The 14941-nt window shown below is 47.4% G+C and overlaps 1 protein-coding gene across 3 annotated transcripts in view; it reads left to right on the top strand.

Annotated features, from left to right (window-relative positions):
- The window catches only part of fstl4 (follistatin-like 4), a 49552-nt gene extending 35221 nt beyond the window's left edge, over positions 1–14331 (top strand). For all 3 annotated transcript variants that reach the window (XM_061299591.1, XM_061299592.1, XM_061299593.1), the window contains 10 exons: positions 3897–4063; positions 5202–5322; positions 6011–6172; positions 7061–7195; positions 7282–7308; positions 7894–8012; positions 8517–8666; positions 9411–9518; positions 12071–12180; positions 12293–14331. In XM_061299591.1, the coding sequence (XP_061155575.1) occupies positions 3897–4063; positions 5202–5322; positions 6011–6172; positions 7061–7195; positions 7282–7308; positions 7894–8012; positions 8517–8666; positions 9411–9518; positions 12071–12180; positions 12293–12992 (1799 nt within the window). In that variant the 3' untranslated portion in view covers positions 12993–14331. The remainder of the gene's footprint in view (positions 1–3896; positions 4064–5201; positions 5323–6010; positions 6173–7060; positions 7196–7281; positions 7309–7893; positions 8013–8516; positions 8667–9410; positions 9519–12070; positions 12181–12292) is intronic.
- Positions 14332–14941: the final 610 nt, after the last annotated feature.

Below are 14941 nucleotides of genomic sequence, written 5' to 3'. Positions count from 1 at the left end.
ACTTTGCATAGCACTTTCCCAACTTTCCCATTATAAAGAGACGGCGGGCAAGGCTCTTAATTGGGATGACTCCCCCCCCCCCCCCTCACGTTACCGTTGTTTTCTCCTTTTTCTTCTTCTTGTCAGTTTCCCTGCTTGTTTACTCCCGTCTAACGGTGGAATTACGGCGCGGTGGAAGCTACACTGCAGCCGAGGCACATTTGACTAATTAATCACTTGAGCGGCGGAAGGAAAATTACGGCCATGTAGACTGAGAGAGGGCAAATGGAATGTTTTATGTTGACAAGAGTCTTTGGATACCTGGCATTGCTGCAAGAGCCTCATTTTTTGATTTAATTGCAAGTTTTTGTTTTTTTTTTTTACACAAGGTTTCCAAATGACCTTAGGACTAAAGTATTTGCTGGGGAATTAATGGCATCATTTGAATTTTAGACACTATAGAAAATGAATGGACCTAAAACATTCCCCTGAGGAACGCCTCTCTAAAAGGTAAAAGCATATGTCAAAGATTTCCAGCCACTGTTGCTAGTGGCGCTACACCATAATCACGAGTCGAGCCGTCCCAAAGAACAGCTCCAACGCTACAACCACAAATATAAACACCGGAATCCCTTTTACGCGGCGTCTGCTATACAAGTGGCGAGGAATGGCTGGGCCCGGTTGTCATGGCAACTGTTGCCTGTCTGTTTAATATCTGAATCATTCATTTTGTGCAACACTCGCCGTTCCCCCGAGCGGGAGAGGAAACATAGGGAAGAGTTGCGCTAAAGGAAGCGAGTGCATGATCAACAATTAGGGAGGGGTGCGCCGTAGAGCCCGCGCCCGCCGCTCCCACCGCCGCCCGCCTGCTTGCCTGCCTGCTTGCCTCCCTCCCTCCGGTACGCACATACTGCGGGCAGATGGAACACCGGAGTCTTTATGTAAGGCGGAGATGAGCACAGGCGGGGCGGGGAAGCAATAATTTACTGGCCGGCTGAATGAAGAAACACAAGCGGCAAACCTCAGCGGCCATCAATTTGTTTTATGGCAGCAATACACTTATTGTTCAGCCACTGTGCAGCGCTGCCGTGCGGGATTTATACACTCAAACACACAGAGCAGACTCTGCCTCCATGTAAGGAGAGGGGATGACATTACCTGACCTCACTAGAAAGCTTTGTTGAGCAGTGACCCGTCAAAAAAACATGCAGGACATCACAAAGTCGGTCTTTGATTTTCACGTCTCCTGTCATGATGAGTGTGTGATTCATATCACGTCCAACTTTGTCTTTAGTTGAAAGTCCTCGTCTAAATCTAGAACCTTAATTGAGAGTCGACTTCAATCCTTACTCGTGACCAAAATCGGATTGGACATGATCTACCGGAAGACAAATTGGGCTTGACGATGGGAAATGCGATTCTGAGATCATGTAAAATCATCTTTCTGACCTCGCGCTGGGCGATGCGCCCGTCGTCGGACAAATCTTTGCCTATCTCTCGACATTACACGGAGAGTAATCCCACCCGAGACTGCTCCCTGCGCCGCTCGCTTTTTTTTTTCCCCTTCCTCCTGACAACTTTTCGTGTCTAATTAACCGCAGACATGCAAATCCGCGAGGGGGTTCGTGAGAGGCTTTACGTCGACCCCGATAGCTTTTCTTCTACCGCGGTCGTCAGATCTGAAATCATTTTGCTTCCCGGTTGTACCCAACCTAACCTACGGCATTTAGATCTCAGTTGTAAATCTTGTCCTAGTGAAATACGGTCAGTATTTTTTTTTTTCTTTTTTGCCAGCACAGCAGAGAAAGTCATATTTCCCTGCAATACTCTCTAAAGACTTTTTGTTCCCTTCAAGGAAAACATCTGCTTGCTGTGAATTGTCAGCGAGTTGGCCAGATGGCTGGGTTATAGTCGCGCAGTTATGCCTTGACTAAAGTACGGGATCGAAACGGAAGAAAGGGGCTCTTATATAACGCCGGCGTAAAGAGTCGAGAGGGAAGACAAGCGAGTCAGCTTGCGGCTTTCCAAACAGATACTTGGTTGCGCCTTTGCTTGCTCAGAAGGACGAGGCCACATTTTGAGTTGGGGTGGGCGGGGCTTGTAGGATGCTACGGATTCAGGTCGAAGGTGTCGAGGCTTCCATTCGGATTAAGATGAAGGTTATCTCTCGAGTTATGGGTATGACTGATAGGTTAGGTTAACGGTTACTAGAAGCGAGTCATCCGTCGAGTATGTTCCTTGCCACCTCAGCCTCGAGATAAGCAGTCGTAGCACCGCCTGTCGCTTCGGCCCGCTCCCCACGGCTCACAAAGGCGTTATCATGAGGACAGTTATTTTTTTATCCCGACCCCGTCGGTGAACGTAGCCTGGGGCGAGAAGGCCACATAAAAGAAAAGGCCTAAAAGTCATAAAAAATGCTGGCGGTATACATACAGTCAATTTGCCACTAACCTCTCCAGACTACGACCCTTGGGTCGGGTGAAACCCGCTCCGAGACCTACGCTAGGCTTTGAGATCCCTTAGCCAGCCCTCGCATGAACATGAAAGACCACTTAGCCTGTGGCTGTCAGAAAGAGGCTGGAGGTTTAGGGCTTGGTGCTCCTCACCGTAAAGATGAAGGATTACCAGGATTGTCGGAGCTCTCGTCACTTTCACAAGAGAGCGAGAGTATCATTTTCGTAAATTCAGTCGTTCTCTTGCTGCCAAACGAGTCCCCTTGAAAGGAGCCGGAAGATTTCTTTTAGCGTTAGTGGTTAGCGTTAGCCAACTAGCATCCGCGTTAGTGTCTATGCACGCAGAAGGATAAATAAATCGAAGAGCTTGTCGTAAAGCTATTCGAGGCTTCCTCCCGAGACTTGAACCCATTCTGACACAAGGAAGGGACAAATTGCATATCCACAGGCGGACGTTCTCTGTCGCTACGCATGGCCGAGCAAGGATGTCATGACATTATCTTTAAAATGATGCCCCCGTTAGTTTCCCACCCTTTTCTCCCGGAATAGTCCGCTCGCACACAAGCTAGTAATTGACCATTCAGGGACTCCGGGAGCTCCGCTAATCAATCAGTGGTGCTAACGGAAAGAGGGAAAGAGAGACAAGACGGAAGCATTTCGGGTTTTGTGGCGTAAGTCCATACCTACATACGGGGGACTCAAAGGGAATGCAAATGTGGAATTGATTGAATCGTTGAATTTGGAGGAGAATGCGGAGAAATGCTTTGCAAAAAAAAAAAAAAACAAGTGAGGATATAAAAACACCAGCACGAGTCCGACTCAAAGCCACACGCTAACGCCAAACCATTGACCGAGGTGGGAATACGCGAGCGTGCCCGACGCAAATTGAGCGCGATGGCAGGCGGAGCACGTAGAAGATCTCTGGAGGGATTACTGATGCGGAGAGCCGTCGACTCCGTTGTCACCCTTTGCTACGTTTACGAGGCAAAGCGGAGGAACGGACGATGCTGCTGAGGCCAATGACTTGCCGCCTGAGTAGCACACGTTGTTAATGTGCGTCTTAAATGCAATTGCTACAAGCTAGACTTGCCTCTCGCAGAACACGACACCGATCCGAAAAAAAAATCCACCCTAAGCCATCTCTCCTTCACAGCCGGTCAGCGAAGGAGAATAGCTCTTGGTCGCCTTGCAAAAGGTGACCGAAATTCCGTGAACATAAATTTGCCTTAACGAGAAGAATGATATTCAGTCCTGGGCCACGTGCTTTTTTTATTCTGGCGCGGAATCACTCCGGGACAGCTGTTTATCCTCTTCGCTCCGCTACTAATGAGACAGACCCTGGAGATGTATTAAGCCTCGGTCGCCGTTCCGCCTTATCAGCACATTTTCATCACTTCATAATACAATGACTTCCTCCCTAATCACGGAACCAACGCGGGTGGGTCGCTTTTCCCCTTTTGGCAGAGGTGGTCCAGCTAAGCCTGCCAGAGGACCAACGGGTCAGCGTCTCTGCCGTGACGGTGGGCCTGAGCGCCGTGCTCACCTGCGCTATCCAGGGGACCCTGCGGCCGCCCATCATCTGGAAGAGGAACGGCGTGGTTCTCAACTTCCTGGACCTGGAGGACATCAATGTGAGTTCCCTTTCCATTAGCGTCCAATCACTTTCCTTTAATTGGGGTATTTCATAACTTCTTGTGTTTATTTTTTTTGAATAGAAAACTAAATGGCTATTCTTTTGCGTACACGACAGTTGTAGTTAAATTTGAATTGTTAACAACACAAGACGTCTGGGGAAGCCAAGTGGACGTACAAAGTGGCAAATCGCCCCTCGTGGTAAAAGGAATGCATAATCTATTTTGATTACATGACCGTGCAACTCTTTGTATTTGCATATAAGTGGCAGCACCGTGATTAAGAGCACAGAAACGGAGGGTCTTTTCTTTCCCGGCGATGGCGGGGGACGGTGACACTTGAACGCGTCGAAGAACAAATCATTGACAAGAGGTTTGAATGAAATGATTTGAAACCCTGCCGCCAGCCACCTCCAATGCCCTACGCCGCACAAAAGCTTTGATAGAAATAACGGACGCACTGCAATTGCCGCCCGCGTAGGACATTTCGATGAAATAAAAGGTTAACATCCCATTATGCCGGCTGGGTGCCATTTGGAATCCGCCATTTAGATTTGGCGCACAATGCCAGAAAACGCATTAGTGGCATACCGGCTGTCTTTTTTTCTTTTTTTTTTCCCCCCTTTCCTGGCTTTTGTCACTTTAATGCCTCGTCTTTCCAATCAGCCAGAAAAAAATAATATGATAAAATGTTTTTATCGCCATTGGACATAATAGATGTCAATCATCCACAGCACGGACTGGTCGGCCCATTTTATTTTAAATCAGAATTGTCGACCGGCGTGAAGCAAAGATGGGCAGGAAATCCCGCTTGGCAGAAGGGAAAAAAACCTAATGCCTTAATCCGCCCCTAAAATGTATGTCGCGGCCCCCCCAGGTGCGCACCGCCGCAACATAGCAGCACCCCCATTTGTCAAGCTAATGGCTGATATATTTTTAACCCTTGCAATTTGTCAGCACCACGGATCAAATTCCCAAACGCCGTTGATTCATGGTCCCACGATCCCTCCGCCACCCCGCCGCGTTCTATCAAACTGCCCGGATTCCTCCCGTCCCTCGGTCCCATTCCTCTGCCGCTATTCCCCCGTCGTCCGTTTGGGCCTGGCTTCATTTCCCATCCGCCGTATGTGTGTTGAAGGACTTTGGGGATGACGGCTCGCTGTACATCACCAAGGTGACGACCATTCACATGGGGAACTACAGTTGCCATGCCTACGGATACGAGGACATCCAACAGACGCACGTGCTGCAGGTCAACGGTCAGTTCTTTCTTCCCGACTAATCCCTAGTTGGACACGACATGTCCTTGATTTCATCATTTCCTCGCACCTTGCTTCTCTTGCTCCCCAAGTTTCCTTGCATCCTACTTATTTCCTTGCTCCCTTGTTTGCTGACTTTAAACTGCATGGTGCTGAATATTTCCAGCAGCACTTGGTCCCCGCATTGCAGTCACAGGCACATTGGGGAAAAAGAAAAGATTTGAAAATGCTTTGCTTTCATCGGCAGTACAAAAGAAGTCAATAAATGTTGGATGAACACACATTGGGGTCTTGAGGGAACAGAGAGATTACGTTGTTGGTGTCTTCCCAAAAGTATTGTGCTCTTTTTGCTTGGACTCTTTTCTATGCTTATTACAGTCGCTCATCCCTCCAGTAGACCTGCAGAGATGCCAACGCTATACAAAAAATAAAAATAAAAAAAGCAACGACTTTGTCAGGCTCTGAGGTGCTTTTGCAAACTGGAGGTGTCATTCATCGTCTACATTCTCTCACAGCTTTCCTCCCCTCGGGCGCCGCCGAGTCGTCCAACATCTTTTTCATGCAGCAGCCATAATAAAGCCACCCCCGAGCGCTTGGCTCTGCGAATTCATTCCACGCCGCCGTGAAAGTAATTCCGCGGCGCTGGTGGTCTTACCTCCCCCCCCCCCCTCTTGTTTGCGCGCCGCAGTCCCGCCGGTGATCCTGGTGTACCCGGAGACGCAAGCCCAGGAGCCCGGCGTGTCGGCCAGCCTGCACTGCCGCGCCGACGGCGTCCCCGATCCCAAGCTGGTGTGGCTGAAGAACGGCGTGGAGCTGCAGCCGCGCTCTGCCAAGCAGCTTGCTCTCAAAGGCAAGCACAGGTTCTGTTTTGGTTTGTTTGGGGGTCCAAATAAGCCACTGTTGGATTTTATGGCCAACTTTTTCTTCATAAACCCTCAGGCCTTGTTCAATTTTAACTACTCTTTCAGCAGTTTCAAGACCAGGTTAGATTTTTTTTTTTATTGTGGTTCCAAATGATAGTTTACAGCCTGGGTCAGGGTTTCAAGACCATGGTTTTAAAATACAGTTACGATTTCAAGTCAGCCTTATAAAGGCTTCTTAAATTGCAGTTTGAAGCTTGGCTTAGGGTTTCAGGACACAGCTCCAATTAGATCGAGAGTTATTCAATCATTTTGCCCGGTCAAGGTCAGCCGAGGTTATTGAATTTCAAGCCTGTTGATGTTTTTACTGGAAAAATGGAAGGTCAGCATTCTGCACAAATAATGACACGTCCATCAAAATAAACAAATCAATTAGATCTCAGTCGAAGCCGCCAAAGGTCTCCAAACAAATTGACATTTGTCATACAGGATTAAAAGCTCAATTAAATTCCCCCGTCACCAAATAGCCTGCAAATTAAGACTTAAAACCCCCCCACTAATTTAATGAATGGTTAATCCAAAGGCTCGCCAGAACCAAAATGAGCGTTTGGAATGCGATTAAAATGCTTTTCCAGCGTGAGTCATCGCGCGCCGTTAGTGGGATGATAAAACAAGATGTCGACAAATGTCAACGACTGGAATGAACATACAGCCTGCGCCACACAAATTGCCAGGTGTCTCTGTTTTTGGACACGATAACGTCAAGCGAGACGAATGCTATTTGTTTGATTGACACACAAGCGGACAGGAGTTATCACGTGTCCATCCAAATGCCGCTTGGGAATTCCCATCACATTCTTTGCTTGCCTTTCTCTTAGCTAACGCCAGCGAGCTGTTCATCGGCAGCGTCCGCTACGAGGACACGGGCGCCTACACCTGCATCGCCAAAAACGAGGTGGGCGTGGACGAGGACATCTCCTCGCTGTTTGTGGAAGATTCGGCCAAGAAGACGCGTAAGATAAAGAGCAAACGAGTAGCCTGAGCTACTCCTCAGCTGATTCCAATGGATGTCTTCCTTTTTTTTTTTTTTGTCTTACAGTTGCAAACATTCTGTGGCGAGAGGAAGGTAAGTAAATACTTCCCGGCTCCTTTTGTATCGGTGTGATTACGTCGGCCTCTCCCGGGCTACTGAATGCATATAAATGACAATCTATGTTGTCCATAAGAAACAGCAGCTTGTCAGCTTCACCCGCCTTCTCTTCTACTGCCGAGGAGCCTTTCATCAACTGCCTCTCGCACACAATCAACCTTTTTTTTTTTCTTCTTTTTATCCCGTACCTACCTCTCAGAGCTCCACTGTTGCGGAAAGCATCCAATCCTGTCTGGATGAGGAGTATATTGTACGCAGAAAAACAACAACACCGCTTCTGTACTGCAGTTTACGGCGCGTTTTACAGTGTAGCAGCTACGGATGCTTTGTGTGCATTTATCAACGGCAGCGCAGCATCCGCCGCTGTCGGCTGGCAGGCGAGCGTTCGCTATTCTATCCACTGTACCGAGCTTACAATAGCGGGTTGTGTAAACGCAGGCAGAAAGACTGAAATCAAAAACAAGGTGTCAACAAAAAAAGTCTCACCCCCAAAACTCTTCTCACCAGAACTTTTATACTCAATTTTGGCTTTGGTGTTGATGACCTCATCCTTTGCCGCAGGTCTGAGCGTGGGCAACATGTTCTACGTGTTTTCCGACGAGGGCATCACGTTGCTGCAGCCCGGCCAGTGCGAGATTCGCCGGCAGATCAAGCGCACGGAGAGGATCGTCGCTACATACGTAATTATTATTATTATTTTTTTAAATCTACTACCGGCCATCATGGGCTTTGATTTGCTTTTCTGAAAGGATTATCTCCCGTTCAGTGCAACAGTGCAATGTGTCACCAACTTCCTTTCGTCTAGTCAACACCTTGAAATTTAATGGGATTATTCGCATCGACTGTACACGGTCCATACTCGGTCGGGTAATCCGCTGGGAAGTGGAACAATGGGCTGGAGGTGCTAAAAGTTGCTTGTTCCGTAAAAGGATCGGGCTTTTTAACCGAGCCGCCCGTGATTGTATTAGAGATCAATGGAAACGTAATAAGCCGCGCGTTAGCGAGTTCCTGCCGCAAAAAAGCACTCGGTGCACTTTAAACGCTCTCCGAGCACAAGCCGAAAGCCAGCGAGGTGTTTGTCAGCGGGGGGAGTTTGCTGGAGGCGGACAAGAGCAAGGGGCGCTTAGAAACGAATATTTCGGGAAGAGAAATGTAAACGTCTATATGTTCGGCCCCCTCGGCAGGAAGAGATGTGCCCCAAAAGCGAGGGGCCGTCCCCCCAGCGCTGCGTGTGGTCGTCGGCGGTCAACGTGCGAGACAAGTACGTCTACGTGAGCCAGCCCCTCCAGAGCCGCCTGCTGGTGGTGGACATCCAAGCGCAGCGGGTGGTGCAGGTGGGTCACCGAAAACGCCCTGCCCTCCCCTCAGGAGTTGATTTCAAAGCTTCCCGGTGGGCATTTTCTACCACACATTTGTTTTAATCAAAAAAAGAACAGTAAACTCATGAAATATTTCAACATTGGTTGAAAAATTCTCTCCGAAAAATGCCAGCATGGTTGCAGAGACACCCCAGCAGCTTAATGGATCGTGTTCTTCCTGCTTGCTGACCCTTGGTGACGCCTCTCTCCCTTCAGCCTTTTTACTGTAATTCATTCTCCGTCCTCTTTCGGCGAGTCTATAACGGCTCTCCATCCATCACGGCCGGCGCCGACCAGCTGAGCACGTTTCGCACGTCTGTGTTGGCATGATGGGACATCTGCTGCCCAACAAAATCAATTCTTGCCAAATGTCAGGCAAAATGTTACATGGACGCCAGCAGAACAACGGGTCAAGACGTTGCTAAGAGGCCCGGCAGAGGTTTTCTTGACCTTTGCTTAACGGCTCAACCAAAACATAGAAATCGTTAAGTACTCGCAGAGTGGAAGGGAGCAGACCTCCCCCAAGGCTCTCGTTTGAATGGGCCTCTCTTGGACTTTTGAAGCCGCTCCGTAAGCAGTCTAGCATTTTGGCTACCACTTGTTTCTATTTTTAGAACTATTTCCTTCACTTATTTTTTTTAAATCGAGGAAAAATGCCCAAATTAAATTCAATCCAAGTTTTGACACCGATATTAATTGGATTGTGATTTTGTTTTGCAGGCCGTCGCGACAGATCCGTTTCCCGTGAAGATGCACTATGACAAGTCACACGACCAAGTGTGGGTGCTAACGTGGGGCGACATGGACCGGACACAACCAACCCTCCAGGTATACCAGAACCTGAGGAGAATTTTGGTAGACTTGTCTATCATGAGGGGACCCGCGAAAAAATGGCTGCCAAATTTGCCGACTCGCCAATAAATCCCAATCATGTTACGTTCCAATAATCCTTAACTGCCAAATTTCGTAAACAAATGAAACTCTGCAGACAACGGCGGCTCTAATCCTCCGAGGGTCGGGGACACGCGGGAAATAGGCCGAGGGGGACGTCGCAGTTATATGTATAATAGTCACAAACATGTTTACGGCTGCGCCGGGTCCCGCCGGAGGCAAAGATGCAATTATAACTGCGGCAAGGCATCGTGTTTACGAGCGTCTGCATGGTTACGACGCCTCGCTGAGGGGTGATACCCCCCCCCCCCCCACCACCACCACCACCAAATTGATGACTCTTTGGAGAAGCTTTGCTTCTTTTTCTATTCAGATCAAAAGAGTAAAGCTGCAGTCACTTTTCTCATGCTGCTCTTTTTTGTTTTACATTTCTTTTAACCTTGACTATTAACTAGTAGCACTGACTCATAACTAATTCATGGCAGTTCCAGTCATTTCAAATGTTCACTTTAATACTTGTATAGAAATGTCCAAGTTACGGAATACAGAATTTTTTTTTTTCTTTTTTTAAACATCTGCAAATTCCACACCCAGTACGTTCATTCAACACAGCCAAAATAGCTCAAAAATAAGGCTTAAATTGTCCCTCGGTTCTCTTAAGGGTTCAGGGTTCTCTTTAGAGCCAAATTTGGACCGGTTTGCCATCAGACTGCATAATTACATATTTTTATTGTTTACTCATGAACAGTGGTTGTTTAGAATTCAGCGCTTAGGGTCTCAAATGAGGCAGACATTTGTTTTGTTTTTTTAATGACAAAACAATTCCTCGGCGTGTAATTAAAAGAGCAAAGCAGAATAGCTTTGCATAACAATCACGCACCCATTTTGGTGAACATTTTAACCAGCTTCTTCTGGAGGAGGGTTAAAAAAAAAAAAAAAATGACAGCGATTGAGAGGATTTCCATCCTTTTGGATGTTCCGCTATTTTGACGGGAAAGGGGAAAGCGTTTTAACCATTATAATCTTCTGGAGTGCAGTTTAAAAAAAAACAAAAAAAACTGATGTTTTATGACGTTTTGACAGAACAGAGATGTACACTAGCAAGCGAACCCGTTCTGGCATTTTCAAAGTGACATTTCGAGAGAGGATTTTAATTTTGGGGATTTAAAGAAGAGATGCTAGCAAGCATGCTAAGTGTGGTTAGCGTGTCAGTTGCATTTTAACCATCAACTTCTGTAACGCTATATCAATTCTGGAGATGATTTCATTCTGTTTTGATGTAAATGCAGATCTAGACGAGCCATTCAGTCCCGTTTGAAACCATCAAGTTCATTAGTGCTGCTTTAAAAAAGGATTAGAGATGATTTCCATCTGTTTTGAGCCGCTCTGATGTTTGGAAGGAAACGAGAGACGCTAGCGAGCGACTCAAATGAAAGCCCAGGATGAAGTCTCAACAAAGGGAAGCTGGTGGAAAGAAGCTTAGCGCACCTTGGCCGCGTGATAATACCCGGCGGAACCGTATTAACTCTCGCCATTGTATCCCGTCACCTCCTGCGTTTTCTGCTTGGTCGTCGCGAGTGCTGCTGAGATTTTGTGGAAAAGAAAACGGCTTGGTAAGAGAGGGGGCGGTTTTTTTTCGTGTTTTTATTATTTAGCAGTTCTTTAGGAGCGAGCGCAGACGGAATGGAGGCCCGCCTACCCCCCTGCTGGGCTACGACGGGATGCTGCAGTGCGTTTGATGCCTTGTTCTTGTAAAAAAGAAATGGCAAAAAAAAACAACAGCTCTTTGTCTAACTGTGGCAGGGTGGTCCAAAATCAAAACTTATTTTATGCTAGAAGTTGTTGCAAAAACAAACTGAAAACTAGGGCAAGACTTATTTTTAATTAAGGGTGAGGCGTTTATTTTTACAAATGCATTATATACCATATCTCACTTTTTTTCAAACGAATAATGCACATCCAATTTATTTGATTTTTAAAAACTCTTGGATACTGCGCGAGTAAATACTACAATACTAGGCCGCATATTGTATCAAGGACAAAAATGTCGCCTTGCCGTACTTCAACACAATTATTAAAAAAGTGCTGACTTGGCGACGGATCAAGTGAAAGATTACGAGACAAGCATCTCGGAACGAGACGTGTTATCGGGGGAAGGCGATGCGGGGTCGCATTTCATGCGCCGGCGTGGCAGACCTTTACGATGTTTATCGCCAGAGAGACAGACGAGGATGTCACCTCGTGGCGCCACGTGCTTATCTGGCAGGCAGGAAGTGGTGGACACGAGTGAAGTACACGCAAAGAAAAAAAACAAACCAAAATTATGAAGCTCATATTTTTTGCCTATTTCTTACTCGACAAGGTCATATGTGTAGAGATATTTGTCATATGCAACTTCGCCCCCCCCCCCCAACCACAGACATCTTGCGGTCTACTTTCCTCTATGCATTAAAAAGATTCCGAAAGGCCTTTTTCCGATCTCCTTGCAGGTAATTCCTCAAGCCAGCATGGGTGAAGTCCATCACGCCATCCGAACCTCCTTCCAGCGGGTCAGCGACTTCTTCATCCCGCCGACCAACCTCATCATCACTCACGTGAGGTAAAAACCAAAACCCTCCGCATAGATAAGAAAGCTAATGACACGTATTAATCACCGCCAAACGACGGCACGACAGGAAATTAACCTTCCGTCGTGAACTCTGTCCGCCAAGGTTCGCCTTCGTCTTCCTCCAAGATGAGCCGGCGGTGCACAAGGTGGACCTGGAGACCTTCCGACGCGTCAAGACCATCAGCCTGAAGGACTACAGCTGCGTGCCGGCCAGCATGGCCTACACGCATCTAAGCGGCGTCTACTTTGTCCAGTGCAGAGGCGGAAAAGCCCAGCTTTTGGTGGACGCCGTGACGGACGCGGTGGTGGGACAAAACCGTGACCTCACAGGCCGGGCTTTCGTGTCACCGGACGGCCGCTACATCGTGACGCCCGGCAATGGGGCCGGCGGAGGCGCTGTCCGGTTGACGGTGCAAACCGTCTCCTTCCAGGGGGAGATGCGCCTCCAACAGGAACCAGAGGACCCCGTCGCCGCCTCAGACCTGGTCTACCAGCCCTCCTTCACCGCGTCCAACAGATACGTGGCGGTGGCCGCCTCGGACTCTACCGCGGACCTGCTCTTCGCCGACCTGTCCTCGGGACACACCGAGGTTCTCCGAGGCCTCAAGGAGCCGCTGGGCCCTCGGAGCTGGCCCTGGGGGGCGCCCTACCGGGTGGTGGTCTCCAGCGGCCCGTTTGGACAGTACCTGTTGACACCGTCAGCCGTGTCCCTCTTCATTTTGAACGGCAAACAGAGAACGCCGCACTGTGAGGTGTCGGACATTACGAGGGGCAACACGGTGGTCTGGGTCGGCGAGGTATGAGTTATAAAAAACAAAACAAACAAAAAAAAAACAGTAGGACTTCATTAAAAAGAAGATGCTCGGTATTTAATTACAGAGCGAGGAGGATTAAATGTGTTGGGATTTAATGTGTTTAAATAAGTAATTTGGGTGATAGTCCCGCTGGGAGAAAGTGTCAATGGTGTTGAGTGTGACACATTTGTACGATTGCACTTCCCTTCCGTGTTATCACAGCAAGTTAGGTACCCGACCGGGCGGGGTGGGGGCTTACCACACGACGAACTATGCACAATGCTCACTTTTTTAGAGTAAAAAAAGCTTTCCGATTGTTCTTGTGTGTGTGTTGATTGTCTTCACCAGTGCTAACCACAACCGTCCGTCCGTCTGTCAATGTCTGCATTTTGTGTCCCGTGAGTCTTTTTAGACGCTGTATTATCTTCCCACATCACCAGTTTGAGTGTTTTGGGAAACGACGTAGCGACTCTTGCGTTCACATTGGAATTGCGGAATTTTTAAATTCCACTTAAGGCTGCGAGCATTTGTTTCCCCTTTAGCTAGGAGATCTAGTTAGCAAAGTAGCAAGTCCATGTATTTTTTCGCATCGATTGACAAACAAACTGACTTAGCCAAAGTAAAACACTTGATGGAGCAGTGAAATCTGTCTTTTAAACATCTGTGTGGGTTGGAAAAGTACAAAATTAGCTGTCTTGGGGGGCAGCGCTTAGCGTCGCCAGTTTCGAAGCTGAACTCTTGAACCGCAAATGAGCTTGGATTGACTCAAAGTCTGGACAAGAAAGAGAAATCTCTTTTTTTTACAAATGCTCACAGCCTGCTGTTTATTTTTTCCTTCACTTTAGTGACTTCTCAGTATGCTATCGTACAAAATGTTTTCACAATAATGAGCTACAAATTCTCAGCAACATGGCCTGAGATAGCATATCTACTGTAGCTATTTATTTACAAATTCCACTTTGCGTACCAAGTAGAAACGGCCGCGGAACGTGCATGCCATCGAAACCCGTTGTCCCCGTCCGCCATATACCTCTCAGTGACCTTCATAGTCGTTTAAGAGTTAATTGTGTTAAAAAAATAAACAGAAAAAGTCACATTTGTTCATTTTCAATCTCGTACGCATCGCCACCGAGCTAGCTAGCCCAATCGTCTCAAATGTCAGAACGTGCAAGGTTCGATTTGTGGGTCGTACCTCCCCGCAGCTGTTGTAGATAACGTGTTTAGGACACATGACGAAAGTAACTGTACAGGTTTTTTCTGTATGCATTTTGTGTGTTCTCTGGTTGACCAGGGCAATTGTTCTTTTTTTGTAAGAAAAGTCAAATAAAACACGTATAAAAAAAAAGTATATAGAGAGAGAGAAATCGACTCACTCCATTCAACGAACTCCATCGCTCACAGGTCTTTGTTTTGTTTTGTTTTTTTGGTCGAGTGGTGAACTTAGCTTCAACTTCAACTCCAGGGCATTAAAAGTTGCATTAGACTGGATGACATGAAGGTGCTTCCGCAGGCGACTGGCAACTAAGCGGCGTGTCATCTCATCACACAACAGAACATGCCCCCTTCGACTATACCGAACTTTTTCACACATTCATGCATTTCAAGTGGATGACATTTCACTTTTCGTTTCCTGCCGCTGGATAGTTGGAAATTAATTATGGGCTAGAGTTTTTGTTTTTTTCAAATTTGCAACCATCAATTGTTTTCAAAAACACGTCAATTTGAATAGCTGCTACCTCCTCGTGTTGCAGGAGAAGAATCCGAGGGAAAGTAACGACATTTGCGCTTTTTGTTGACGCGTGCGGCTAATCGACCTTGTAGCGATTAGCGGCGCGGCAGTTGAGGTGAGTGTCAACTGTCGCTTGATTAATTAACAGCGGCTTGATGAGGTGCTTCCACACAATGTCGCAATGTTGGCTTTAACCCATAGAAAATGTTCGATGGATTAACTTGTTCAT

This window comes from Syngnathus typhle, linkage group LG15 (genome assembly GCF_033458585.1).
Source record: "Syngnathus typhle isolate RoL2023-S1 ecotype Sweden linkage group LG15, RoL_Styp_1.0, whole genome shotgun sequence".
Lineage (NCBI taxonomy): Eukaryota > Metazoa > Chordata > Actinopteri > Syngnathiformes > Syngnathidae > Syngnathus > Syngnathus typhle.
Note: the sequence above shows the minus strand (reverse complement) of the source record. Positions and strands in the feature narration are given on the sequence as shown.